This window comes from Chionomys nivalis, chromosome 3, assembly GCF_950005125.1.
Source record: "Chionomys nivalis chromosome 3, mChiNiv1.1, whole genome shotgun sequence".
Taxonomy (NCBI): Eukaryota; Metazoa; Chordata; class Mammalia; order Rodentia; family Cricetidae; genus Chionomys; species Chionomys nivalis.
Genome location: NC_080088.1, coordinates 39,955,485 through 39,970,328, shown reverse-complemented (window position 1 = coordinate 39,970,328; position 14,844 = coordinate 39,955,485). Strand labels below are relative to the sequence as shown.

At 36.7% G+C, this 14,844-nt stretch overlaps 1 protein-coding gene across 10 annotated transcripts in view; it reads left to right on the top strand.

Annotated features, from left to right (window-relative positions):
• Positions 1-14,844, top strand: part of Stxbp5l (syntaxin binding protein 5L) — a 229,221-nt gene that overhangs the window by 29,911 nt on the left and 184,466 nt on the right. For all 10 annotated transcript variants that reach the window (XM_057763575.1, XM_057763572.1, XM_057763570.1 and 7 more), the window contains exon 3: positions 12,373-12,470. In XM_057763575.1, coding sequence (XP_057619558.1) covers positions 12,373-12,470 — 98 coding nt within the window. The remainder of the gene's footprint in view (positions 1-12,372; positions 12,471-14,844) is intronic.

Below are 14,844 nucleotides of genomic sequence, written 5' to 3'. Positions count from 1 at the left end.
ATATGGTTTTTTTCTTTCAGTTTATTTATATGGTTGATTACATTGATAGATTTGCGTATGTTGAACCAGCCCTGCATCTCTGGAATGAAGCCTACTTGATCATAATGGATAACTTTTCTAATGTGTTCTTGGATTCGGTTTGCCAGTATTTTATTGAGAATTTTTGCGTCGATGTTCATGAGTGAGATAGGCCTGTAATTCTCTTTCTTGGTTGGGTCTTTGTGTGGTTTTGGTATCAGGGTAACTGTAGCTTCATAAAAGGAATTTGGCAATGACTCTTCTGTTTCTATATTGTGAAATACATTAAGAAGTATAGGTATTAGCTCTTCTTGGAAGTTCTGGTAGAATTCTGCATTGAAACCATCTGGCCCTGGGCTTTTTTTGGAAGGGAGATTTTTGATAACTGTTTCTAATTCTTCGCGACTAACAGGTCTATTTAGATCGTTCACCTGGTCTTGGTTTAGGTTTGGTATATGGTACTTATCTAAAAAAGTGTCCATTTCTTTTGCATTTTCCAGTTTTGTGGCATACAGGCTTTTGTAGTAAGATCTAATGATTCTCTGAATTTCCTCTGTGTCTGTGGTTATGTCCCCCTTTTCATTTCTGATCTTATTTATTTGCGTGTTCTCTCTCTGTCGTTTAATTAGTTTGGATAGGGGTTTGTCAATCTTGTTGATTTTCTCCAAGAACCAACTTTTTGTTTCATTGATTCTTTGGACTGTTTTCTGTGTTTCTATTTTGTTGATTTCTGCCCTCAGTTTGATTATTTCCAGTCTTCTACTCCTCCTGGGCGCGTCTGCTTCTTTTTTTTCTAGAGCTTTCAGGTGTGCTGTTAAGTCCCCAATGTATGCTTTCTCCGTTTTCTTTAAGTGGGCACTTAGTGCTATGAACTTTCCTCTTAGCACTGCTTTCATCGTGTCCCATAGGTTTGAGTATGTTGTCTCTTTGTTTTCATTAAATTCAAGGAAGACTTTAATTTCTTTCTTAATTTCTTCCTTGACCCAGGTGTGGTTCAGTAGTTGACTGTTCAGTTTCCATGAGTTTGTCAGCTTTCTGGGGGTAGCTTTGTTGGTGGCTTCTAACTTTAATCCGTGGTGATCTGATAAGACACAGGTGGACACTGATATTTTTTTGTACAAATTTGTTCTTGAATACTAAATTCTGATGGGATTTTGTTGTCAGAGCTACAACAGAAACTGATGACATCAGCTCTGGTCTCCTAATAGAATTCTAACACTTGTAACTCCTGCGGTTTTACATAAACATTAAAGTTCATTAATTTATTCTGCTATTAGTGGTGATTATATAAACCAGTTAAATTCCAAGGTAGTAATACAATTTTCTCTTACCAGGTACTTTACATAATGGAAATTATGTTACTGAAAAACACTGAATACAACCTTTGTTTTGGGAACTTAAAAAATTTAATATATTTCAGAATTACAACTAAATATATAAATGATGATATTATGAACTTATTAGTCATTATTGCTATCATACACAAGTTATTGGTTTTTCTTTACTTTGTATCTAAACTCTCTCTTTCTTTCTGCATGGGTTGGAGACTTTCTTCATTTAAAAGTTAGTCATTCTGCAAATGTTTACTGATAATATTCCAGACATACAACCTAAGTGATTGTATCATTTTTCCTACTTTTCCTTTATTGAAAATAGTTTTTATACAAACTCTTCCAATTATTTTCCCCTCCCACAACTCCTCTGAGATCCTTCCTATCTAATACTAGCAATTATTAACTAAGCTTTTAAAATGTCCTCTTTATCAACTTCTTACATGTATACAATGAATTTTAATTCCTTTTACCCCTATTCCCCCATTTCACTTCCTCCCCACACCCAGCGTACTCCATAATCTGTTGTACAGTATTATCCTCTGAACCAGATTGCCACCATCTTTAGGAGCTTCGCTGAGCTTGCTTACGAAAGGTCATCACAGCTGGGCCTTTTGACTACTGTTTACTTTGCCTCACTGAAAGGTGAGAGGATCATGGGACCACAACCTGAGCATCTAGCTATCCCTTCTACCCCATCTTATACAATTCTGCCCTAATTGCACTGGGTCTTGCAGAAACGAGGGGAAGGGGTTCTATTTATGCAGCCACGGAGGAGCAGTCATTTAAGCTGGGTGCACACCTTTCAGTGTAGCATTTAAAGTCACCTATGCCCCTGCCCATAACCCCTTTCCCATTGCTCTCTGTTATTAAGCTTTAAAAACTCATTGGTTCTCCTAGGTAAACTAACATGGAGCTCTACCTTGGTTTGTTGGGACCTTAGGAGGAGGGGTGGATGTTTGTTTACAAGTCTTCCAGGGAAGGAATTTTAGCAACACACCCTCTGCACTATGAAAACAATTCAGCAAGGAGGAGGTTTCAGTTCCAGCTTTATTTCTCCACTTCCTGTGACCAAAGTGTGTGTTGTCAGCAATAGGATATTACTATCACTTACTGGTTGGCCGCTGGGAACAATTTTATGATCCATATTGTTTCAGTTGTCTTTACAAGATAAGCTGACCCACAGCTCATAGGGCAGTATCATACATCTGGTATTAGGATTTTTAGTTTATAAACTAAAAATAGTTTATAATAATATATAATATATATGATATTATATAAAATTATATATATTATAATATAATAGTTTAATAAACTATGGCTTCTGAGAGGAAAGAGTACCTCCATTCCAACATTAATTTTTTTCATTTTATTAAGCTTATAAAATAGTAGGTTCCTATATGGCTTTTTTATAATCCTTACTCTTTGCTGTCACTCCAAACCCTCCTCTGTCCTACCTTTCCATTCCCCTCTACACTTATACCTTTCATCCCATTATTTTCCTTTCTTTCTAACACAGTCTGCCACTATCCTCCTTAGGCCTTTCCCTTGCCCCAGTGGCTGTTTTGTAGTTTTTTCTGGCTTCTACAGATAACTCTTAAGTTAAGCAGAAATCTAAAGGTTTGACATATGATATCTACATATGGTAGAGAAAATATAGCATTTGTTTTTCTAGGTTTGTGTTACCTTACTCAGTATAATATTTTGCCAAGTGAATCCATTTACCTGCAAGTTTTATAATTTCGTTTCTCTTTGTAGCTGAATAGTATTCCATTGTGTATATATACCACATTTTCACATTAATTGACTCCAATTCCTAGTTATTATAAATAAGGCTGTAACGAACATAGATGACCAAGAACGTCTATAGTTTGATATGAGTCTTTGGAATCCATGTTTAGGAGTAGTGTATCTGAGTCATATGGCAGTTCTAGATCTAGTTTCTGAGGAGCCTTCACACTAAGTTCTACAGTGGCTGCACCAGCTTATACTTCCATTAGCAGTGAATAGGGAACGCTTTCCCCCACATTCTCACCAGTATTTGTTGTCATCTTTTCTCCTGATTTTAGATGTTCTTACTTCAGTAAGATGAAGCCTCAAAATAGTTTTATTTTGTATTTCCTCGATAGCCGAGGATGGTGAATACTTTAAAAATATTTTTCAGTATTTCTTCATTTGAGAGCTCCCTGTTCAGTTTTCTAGCCCATTTTCAAAACTGGTTTTCTTGGTGTTTTTGAGTTCTAGACGTTCGTCCTCTGTCTGATGTATAGCTGGCAAAGATCCCCATTCTGTAGGCTGCCTCTTCACTTGATTCAGTTTCCCTTGCAGTGTAGCAGCTTTCAAATTTAATGAGGCTGCACTTGCGGATTGTTGAACCTATTCCCAGTGGGATCCAGGTCCTGTGCAGAAAGTCCTTACCTGAGCCTACATCTTTACTCCTTCTCTGGAAATGTCAGCGTCTTTGATTTGACACTAATGTTCTCTATCTGTTTGGAATTTGCTTTTGTGCATGGTAAAAGATAAGAATTAGTTACTCTTCCACATGTGGACATCCAATTTTCTAGCATTTGTTAGAGATGCTTCTTTCCTCTAATGTGCATTTTTGACATCTTTGCCAAAATTCAGGTGCCTTTAGGTGTGTAGACATATCTGGATCCTCAATTGTATGTCATTGATCGATGTATCTGTTTTTACGCCGGTACCATCATGCTATGTTTATTACTGCGGCTCTAGTAAAACAGGTGTTTTTAAAAGCTATCCTGGGTCTTTGTGCTTCCATGTGCACTGTGATGTAGGTGAGGCAACCAGACTAGGAGAATTTTGGAAAGAGGAAAGGCAGAGAGTCAATAACCACCCAGACACTGAGGAAGCAAGATGAGAATGCTGCACTGAGAAAAGGTACCAAACCACGTGGCTAAACATAGATAAGAATTATGGATTAATTTAAGTTGTAAGAGCTAGTTAATAATAAGCTTGAGCTAATAGGCTGAACAGTTTATAATTGATATAAGCCTCTGTGTGTTTCTTTGGGACTGAACAACTGCAAGACCAGGTGGGACAGAAACTTCTGTCAACATTTTAAGATTGTTTTTCCAATTTCTGTGAAGAATTGCATTAGAAGTTTGATGGGGATTGCATTGTATCTGTAAATTGCTTTTGGGAGGATGGCCATTTCACGATAGTAATCCCACAAACTCATTACTAAATAATTTCTAAAAGATCCATTTATGTAAGTGTGTGTATGGTGTGTGCTTGTGTGGTATGTGAGTGTTCATGTACCTCATTACACCATTCCTTATTCTCTTGAGACAGTCCTTCATTGAATCAGTATTTGCAGCTAGAAAGCCCTAGCAAATCCATCTTTCTACAATTGTCTCCCACAGTGCTGAGTTAATAAGTGCCTGTGTGACTACATGGGGCTTTTAAATATGGGTGCTAGAGATGAAAACTCAGATCTTCATGCTTGTGCAGGAAGTGTTCTCACCTGCTGAGCCATCTCCCTAGTTCCCTAGAAAGTGTTGGAAGTCTCTTTTATTTCTTATTTTCTTATGTGAATCTTTTCAAATTCTTGAGTTGCTGAAATAGTTTGAACCAATAAAACAAAGCTAAAGAATAATGATAGGTCTTTTCCTGGTCTTAATAGGAATTATTATAGCTTTTGCTATTTATTATGTGCATTGCTATTTTTGTTAATATTTGCCATCTTTGGGTAGTTTTCTTTTAATTGTATTTTTATAAGGTGTTGTATTAACTACTAAAGTTCATCAGATGGCTTTCTAGACACCATTAATAACATGTTTCTATCCTTCAATTTGTTGATGTAATACTGTCAATATACATCCTGACACTGAATTATTCTTGTGTTAATTTAGATGAGATTAGGTAGTTCATTGCATATAGTACTGAGTTTTGCATTTTTTAAATTGTATCATGTACTTTAGCCATATTTATCACCATCTTATACCTTTTCTTTATTTTCCTTTCTCCAACTCACTTCTGGGAATCTCCTCCCTTTTTCTAATCTCCTTTCTGCTTTCATATCATGTGTGTGTGTGTGTGTGTGTGCATGTGTGTAAGTGATTTTGTGTATATAAAAAGAATTATAGAAACTAAAAATCATAGAAAACATGGTATTTGACTTTTTATATTTGAGTTAATTCACTTAATATGATTATCTCCAGTTGCATCAATCACTCCCCTCCAAAGGATATAATTTCATTCCTTATGGCTGAATACAACTCCATTGTGTATATATGTCATATTTTCTGTATACATTCACCTATTAGCAGATACTTAGACCAAGTCTATGACTTGGCTACTGTGAGTAGAGCTGTAATAGACATGTATATTCAGGTATCTCTGTGGTATAGAGTCCTTCAGGTCCGTCAGAAGTGATATAGCTGGGTCATATGACAGATCTATTTTTAGTCTTTTTTTTTTTTTTTTGAGGACACTCCATATGGATTTCCACAGTGTTTGTACCAATTTACCTCCCCATCAGCAGTGTATAAGGATTTTCATTTCCTGGCATCCTCTCTAATAACTGTTGTTCCTTGTTTACTCAGTGAGCCATTTAAATTGACGTTCATTTCCCGATGGCTAAGGATGTTGAATATATACCCATATGTTTTCTGGCTTTTGGGGGCTTTAACAATTGAGAACTATCTGTTTATGTTATCCCCTATTTATTAATTAGCTTTTTATTGATTTGTTTTTATGAGTTCTTTATATATCCTAGATATTAATCCTCTGACAGATGTACAGATAGTAAGATTTTTCTCCTCTTTGGAAGGTTGTATTCAATTAACTGCTTATTTTACTGTGAAGAAACTTTTTAACTTCATGTAAACTCATTTTCAGTTCTTGGTAGTATTTCCTGAGCAATTAGAGACTCTTTTACTTAGTTTCAACTATCAACTTGATACAGCCTAGAGTTATCTAAGGGAGTTTCAATAAGAGCATTGTCTCCATCTTATTGACTTGTGGGTATGTCTGTAGGTCATTTTCTTGATTACTAATTGATGTAGTATGTTTCAGACCACTGTGAGAAGCACTATCCCTAGGCAGAGAGTCCTGAACTGTATAAGAAAGCTAGCTGAGCAGAAGCAAGTGAGCACAGCGGGAGCTAGCCTCTTAGTACTTTTCCTCCATGGTTCCAGCGTCTGCTCCTGCTTGAGTTTCTGCTCAGCCCTGATTTCCCTCAACGATGGGTTGGGGTTGGAAGTGGAAGGAAGCTGAATAAACTGTTTCCTTCAAGATGCTTTTGGTCATTGTGTTTATCACATTAACAGAAGGCAGACTGGAACAGAGTACATTCTAGAAAGGTTTTGCCTCTGTTTATATCTGAGGTGTTTCCCACTAATAGTTTTAGAATTCTAAGATTGATTTAATTTTTATGTAAATGTATGTCTGTGTGGGGCCTTGCGTACATGTATGCAGGTATCCAAAGAAGCCTGAAGAGGGTGTTGAAGCTCCTGGAGCTGGAGTTACATAGGTTTGAGTCCTTTATTTTTTTTTATTTTATTTATTTATTTATTTATTTTTTGGTTTTTCGAGACAGGGTTTCTCTGTGGTTTTGGAGCCTGTCCTGGAACTAGCTCTTGTAGACCAGGCTGGTCTCGAACTCACAGAGATCCACCTGCCTCTGCCTCCCAAGTGCTGGGATTAAAGGCGTGCGCCACCACCACCCGGCTGGTTTGAGTCCTTTAAAATAGGTGCTGGGAACCAAACTCAGGTCCTGTTTGACAGCAAGTGCTCTTAACTGCTGAGCCATTTCTCTAGGTCCCCAGAATTTCAAGGCTTACATTATTATCTTTTAAAAATATTTTCTTTGAGTTTTTGAGACAGAGTTTCTCTGTGTATCACATTTCAGCCTTTGCCCTAAGCTGTTTGTATGTGACAACGAAGTGAGTTCTTATAGGCAATGAACAGATGGTTCTGCTTTAAAATCCAATCTCCTAGTATGTCTTTTGATTAAGAGATTGAAAGCATTAACATATGCAGTTATAATTTAAAGGCTAGCATTTAGTCCCTCTATTCTATTGTTTGTACTGTTTGTTCCTTTCACATTTCTCTATCCCGTACACTGTATTCTTTCCTGGGCTTCATGGATGTTCTATATTTTCTCTATCGTATATAGGATTCCTCTGAGGATCTTCTGTAACTCTGGCATAATGGTCATAAATTCCTTTACTTTGTGTCTATAGTTAAACATTTTATTTCTCCTTCCATTAAGAAGGACAGCTTTGCTATGTAGTGCAACCTGGCTCAGCAGTTATTTACTTGGTCATTCCATGCCCTCCTAGCCTTCTTTTGAGACTCTCTATTGAGAAACCTGCTCTTATTCTGACAGGTTTGCTGATATGTGACTTGTTTTTCTCTTGCAGCTTCCGATTTACTTTCTTTGTTGTGTTAGTGTTTTAACTGAAATATGACATGGGAGGTTAATTTCTGGTTCTGTCCGACAGCTAAATGCATCCTCTATCCTGGTGGCTGTCTCTTTCCCTATGTTAGGAAAAATTTTCTGCTATACTATCTCTTTAGCATAATATTTTTCTTCATCTATGTACATAACTCATAAGCTTGGCTTTTAAAATGATGTTCCATAAATCTCATATGCCCCACTTATATTTTTAAAAATTGTCAGAATATTCTAATTCATCTACTTGGTTATGATAGTCTTTTCTCCACTTGATTCATTGTATAGGTGAGACTTTCCATTGAGTCTATCATTTGACTTAATTGAACTTTTCATTTACAGTTTTTTTCAATATTTCTCTCTCCATTGAATTCTAATTTTTTATTTCGACTTCCTTTTTTCATTATGTTGTTGGCTTGAGTTCTCTTTCAATCCGTTCAGGAGTTTATTAATGTGCCTCTTCTTCTGATTTTTTTATTTTTTTGGAGACAGTATCTCACTTGTAGTGATACTGGATAACATGGAACTCACTATGTAGACCAGACTGGCTTTGAACTCACGAAGAAGTTGCCTGCCTCAGTGTCCCCAGTGCTGTAATTAAAGACATGTACCACCTTGACTAGCCTATTTATGCCTTCTCTCTTTTTTAAAGACAGATTTAATATTATTCTTTTTTAAGTTCTATGTTTTGATTTTTAATTATTTTATTTTATACATGTTGAATATTTTATGTGTATAAGCATTTTGCCTGCATGTATATATGTGTATCATGTACATGCCTGGTGCCATGGAAGCCAGAAGAAGGCATTAGATCCCCTAGGACTAGAGTTACAGACAGTTTTGAGCTGCCATGTGATTGCTGGGAATTGAACCCAGGATATCTGGAAGAGCAACCAGTACTCTTAACCAATGAGCCATCTCTCTAGCCTTGTTTTTTTTGAATTTTCAAATTCACTCTCATTGAAGGAAATTACTATGGAATTAGTAACTTTTTGAGGTGGTGCCGTGTTTTGATTTTTCATGTTTCTGCTTTTGTTTGTTTATGTTAGGATTGTGTACCTGCATTCAGATGTCCAGTTAGATTTTGTTTTCATTGCTCACTTTCTTTAGTGGAAGTGTTTGCAATGTTCAAGTCGCAGTAGGTTGTGATAATCCTTTCCCCACTGTATCTTAGTAGTATCTTAGTAGTAGGCCATATCTTCAGTGCACACTCTAACTCTGGCATTACTCCAACAGCAGAATTCTACCTGAATAAATAATACAAGCAAAGAATAGGCCCATTATGATAATACACCAATAATTAATTAAAACTCAACTGTCTTACCAGTTTCAAAATTTTAATAATTTAGTAAATATAGGAACATAGTATTGTGTGTATAAAAATACTAGTTAGAATATCTATAGAAAGATACAGAGTAAGACTAGCAATTAGTTTTAGAATGAGAAAGGGAAAATGGAGGTGGAAAAAGCAAATAGAAGTGGGGACAGTAGAGACAAAGGGAGGAGTATAGGTGTAATGAAAAGAGAAAGGTAAACAAATGCAATCAGGCAACCTAAGACCATCAACAGGTTTGGGAAGGCTGATGAAGGGACCCTGGTCCCTGGTTCTAGGGCAGCCTGTGTTGTTTAGGGAGAGCCTATCAAAAGGCAAAAGGAAAAGGAGAGGACTAACATTGAACATGAAATAAGAGAACAGAAATAAAGCAAAAAGCTGGGCTTGACTGTACAGTCTGAATGTGATTTCTCACCTAGGTGCTTTCTAGTCCAGCTTAGACATTCTTTTTAAGGATTACAGATGCCAGGCACCCTCCTGGCTAGTCTTTGTTTGCTGGTCAGACTGTGATGCTGGTCATACCTCAGGACTGTTTTTTATATCGGTTGAGAATGCTGGTCGTGCCTTTGGGGGTGCTTCTCAAGATCAAGGATATCTTCAAAAGCGGAGTCTGTGTTCTACTCCGAAGGTAAACTACTAACTGGATATGGTGGTGCCTGCCTTTAATCCCAGAACGTGAGTTCAAGACATGCTTGGCCTACCTAGCAAGCTATGTAGTTAGATCCTGTCAAAAAAACAAAAATAAAACCAAGATGACTTAGGTCACAATTCTACTTCACTAGGGTGTAGTTCTTATCCAAAGCTTTTCCCCTCTGTAGTTCAGGTTTTGGATTTTAAACTCACAATACTTGTTCTATGTAGTAGGAGCATGGTTCAGGGAGAGTTACCAAGTTGCCCACTAAACCGGACTCTTTAGAAAATGGTTTGGATGCTTCCCCCATCTTGAACAAAGAGGAGAGGGTTTTCTTGTTATCTCATCCTTCTGCTAAGTGCAGTTGACATTGTCAGCCTTTGTCTCCTCTCCCTTTAAGATGTCTGTGTTCAGAGCACACTGCAGATTTCTCAGGCTCCCTGGCTTTTGCTGCCATCTGCAGTTGCTCTGGCTCTCTGAGCTGGCTTCTTTCTCCAGGACAGGTTCTGGACTTTTCTCCTCTATTGCCTCGCAAGTTTCTAATTCCACTTCGTTTCTGAAACTAGAGATTTCCTGCCATCCCCAGCCTCTTATTGAAGCTGTTTGCCAACTATTCGCAGTTTACCCTCCACAGATTCTAGCCAACTGCGGCTGGGTGGTGTTCACCATCTTCTGCTCTCAAAGCTTTTGTTTAAATCCAACAGAGACACACTAAAATTTCTTTTTCTTTTCTATACAAAAGAAACATAGTGACAATGATCTTTTGGCTTTATAGAGACAATTCATTTTTATTTTTACTTTTTCCAACAATGTATCTATTTAAATATTATAAGGAGATCATGCAATTAATCTGAAGCATCACAAACTAATAAGCTCACAGAGGTTGTAGTAACATCAAGTCCAGCATGCTCGTAAGATTCCTTTTGAGAAATACCATTTGTAAAGAGACTTATATGATAAAAATTATGTTCGTTTCTCTGTATCATACATATAATTATTTTGTGAATAGATAGAAGTTCTTACAGTTTGAAGCTCAGACCTGTAGGGATCAAAATTTAAGGAAGGAAAATGGTTAAGTAAGTTAATTTTGATGTCAAATACGTATAAAGATATAGGAAGTATATGCATCTAGTCTATATACTCCAGATATACTTAAAGCTGATGCAATTATATATGATATCATACTTCTATTTCTGGAATAAACTATTTGAAATATATTTCATTCTTGTCTTTATTAATGGATTAGATTACTAATATCTTATTTAGCATTTTGTACTTATGTTCATTAATATTTCCTTTACAGTGCTTAAGATAACATAAAATTATATAAGTTGTACAATGTAATGAGTTTTCTCTGGTATTATTACCAGAGAAAGAGTAGTATTTTATCTCTCAGGGTCTTTTGTCTCCGTTCTTCTTCTGCTCATGAGCCCAGGATGGCTGGCTGGGCTGTTTTTGCCACTACAGGTTGTTTGCCTGCCATTGGATCATCTGACTTTACCTCACTAAAAATATGTACCTTATATTTATCACTAAAATGAAATTTGGGCAATTGAGGGAAGAATTTGATATTGAATCAATAGCAAGCAGATAAAAACTAAGCAAGTTAAGAAAACAATTTCAGTCCCAGGGAGTAAACAATTTGTGTGGCAGAGTAAGAGAGTAGCAATAGCACAATGCAAGTAATTATGCTTTACTGGGGAGATAGGCATTTAGTAAGAACATGTGCCTGTGTAATGGGGGGGAAGAAAAGAAAATGTTTTTCCTAAAAGTTAGCAGCAGCATTAAAACTGTTAAGATACATCAAGTAAAAGAACCAAAACAAATATCAGAAGAGAATAAAAATAATTGAATCTGGAAAGGAAGTTATTAAAGAGCGATAGGACCGATGAATTTTAATCCTCACAAATTATTTGATTTGTTAAACTGCAGGACAATGATAGAAAATAAAATTAGGTGGGAGGGAAACAAGTAGGGCACAAAACTGCAATGCATTAGTCACAATGCTTTTGATATCATTTGCATTCCCGAATCTATTAGTAATACCTTTTTACTGTTACATGGTATTTCATTTCATGGTTGTATCACATTTTAAAATTCTTTTATTGATAGGCATCTGGGATATTTCTGATTTTCTACTATTATGATTAAAGCTGCTAGTATCATAATTAAAAATTATTTTGTGGACATATGCCTTAAATTTTCTGAGGTGCATATGCAGTGGAATTGCTAGAGCCTAGTATAGGTGTAAATGGTATATGTTTAGTTTGTTTACAAATTGTAAGATAGTCTTTTTTCTTTTTCAAGACAAAGTTTCTCTGTATAACCCTGGCTGTCTTGGAACTCACTCTGTAGAGAGGCTGGACCAAAACTCACAGATATCCACATGCCTCTGCCTCTAAAATCTTGGGATTAAAGTGTGTGCCACCACTGCCTGACTATGATACTTCTCTAAAGTTGTTACAAAATAATTTATTTTGTACTGTCACCAACAATGTTTCAGAGGTATTATTCCATGCCCATTTTGCCCATTTTTTTCCATTAAAAGCTAATTATAGTCATCCTTGTGGTCATGTAATAGTGTCTTGCTTTGATTTGAATTTTTCCTTCCCTGACAGCTATTTCTACTCCTCTCTTTCAGACAGTTCGGCATGGTTTTCCTTATCAGCCCACAGCACTGGCCTTTGATCCAGTCCAGAAAATCTTGGCTATTGGAACAAGAACAGGTGCTATACGAATGTATCCTTAATTTTTCTTAATTATTCATTCAAGTAAGTAAAGCATTTATAACCAAAAGTGTATTGTTTCCTTAAAAATTAATAACTATTGCTCAAATCACTACTGTCAAATTTCTTAGTATAGTTTTTGCCTTTGAGATCACTGTTGATGTTCTTTCTTTAGCTTCTGTTATTGCTCACTTGTGTCGTTTTCTTTTTCTGATCAGTCTAGTTAGAAGTTTGTCAGTTATACACAAAGACTGAACTTTTGGACTTCTATTTCTTTATTATTTACCTCTGTTCTAAGTTTCTACTTTGATCTTTTTTAAAATTTACTTTGGGTTTAGTTTGTCCCTTTTTAGTTTCTTAAGGTAGAAGCAGTCATTAATTTGACAGCTTCTTTTATAATAATGTGCTATAGGTTTATTCCCAAATGCATTTTAACATAGTCTCCCTTTTTTTTGGTAAATTAAACCTTTTATTTTAAGATTTACATTTAAGTATAAGAAATATTTCTGAGACATCTCGTGCATTCTCTGATCCAGTTTCTTTTACCTGTAATGTTTTATAAAACTGTTGTGTGATACCACATCTAGGAACTTGGAGAGATGGCTCAGCTGCAAAAGTACTTGTTATTCTTGCAGAGGTCCTGAGTTTGGTTCCTATCATCAGTAGGGTGGCTCCTAATGGTCTATAACTCCATTACAGAGGGTTTACTGCTGAGGGCAACAGGCGTACACATGGTGCTCATACATTCATGCAGGCGCTCATACATAAACATAGATTTAAAAAAATCTTAAGAACAATATTCTATACTTCTACAGTCACTTTATTTTGACAAAGAGAACAACACACATTGGTGCTGGCAAAACTGGTTAATGACATGTGCAAGAATAAAACTAGATTTTTCTCTCTCATCCTGCATAAAACTCAACTCCAGTATATCAAAGATTTCAGTATAAGATTTGGTACCCCGAATCTGATGGAGGAGGAAGTAGGGAATATACGTGAGCTTATTGGCCCAGGAAAGGAACATTTATTCGCTGTAAATAGGTGCAGTCACTATGGATATCAGTGTGGAGATCCTTCTCAAAGCTAGAAATAGAGCCTCTATATGACTAGCTAAACCCCTCTTGGACGTATACGCAAAGAACTCTGTGGTGGTGGTTTAAATGGGATTGGCCCACAGAGGCTCACATATTTAATGTTTGAGCCCTCGTTGAAGTGTTTTGGGAAGTATTAGAAATGTAACCTTGCTGGAAGAGGTGTGTCACTTGAAGCTTCAAAAGCCCATGCCAAGTCGGGGCTTTCTATCTCTGCCCCCAACTTGTGGATCAGAAGTGCTGTCTCAGCTCGTTTCAGCACCCTGCCTGCCTGCCTGCTGCCACGCTTCCTGTTGTGATGGTCAGGAATTCACCCTCTGAAGTGTAAGCAAGCCCCCAATTTTAGGCTTTCTTTTATAAGTTGCCTTGGTCATGGTGTCTCTACAGTAGTAGAAAAGTAAATAGGAAAACTCTGTATCCTATTGTAGGGAAACTTGCTCATCTACATTCATTATGTCTCTAATCACAAGAGTCAGGAAAGGGAAACAACCTGGATGTCCATGAATAGATAAGGAATGTGGTGTTGTGAGATGTTAAGCTCTTTTGGCTTTTTGAGGTCCTATCACCCAGCTCCCAAATAAATCACATGGAGGCTTATTATTACTTATGAATGCCCTGCCTTAGCGTGGCTTGTTTCTTGCCAGCTTTTCTTAAATTATCCTAACTACCTTTTGCCTCTGGGCTTTTGTCTTTATTTTTGTTTGCCTTTCTTGTCTTCTTTCTCCATGGCTTGCTCTATAGCTGGCTGGTTGGTCCCTGATGTCCTCTTCTCCTTGCTCTCTTGCTCCTCACTAGCTCTCCTCCCAGAGTTCTCCTTCTATTTATACTCTCTGCCTCTTAGCCCCGCCTATCCTTGCCCCTGCCTTGCTATTGGCTGTTCAGCTCTTTATTAGGATCATCAGGTGTTTTAAACAGGCACAGTAACACAGCTTCACAGAGTTAAACAAATGCAGTGTAAACAAAAGTCACACACCTGAAAATAATATTTCCCAACAATATGGTATGTTAAAAAATTGAATATTATTCATCTGTTAAGAAAAATAAAACTAAAATTCACAGGTAGGTAGATGAATCTTGAAGTAATCATTTTATTTCTAAACAAATGTCCTATTTTTTCCTTTGTGAATGTTAGTTTTGTATCTCCAGATATGTGTGTTTCCTTCAATGCACATAGAGATTAATAAATTATTAAGGTGCTGTATGGAAGAGAGGACTTCAGGGAAGGGGAGATAGAACACAGTGGTATAAAGGGTTAAAGGAAAATAATGGAACAGGAAGGGCTTAATGGGGTGG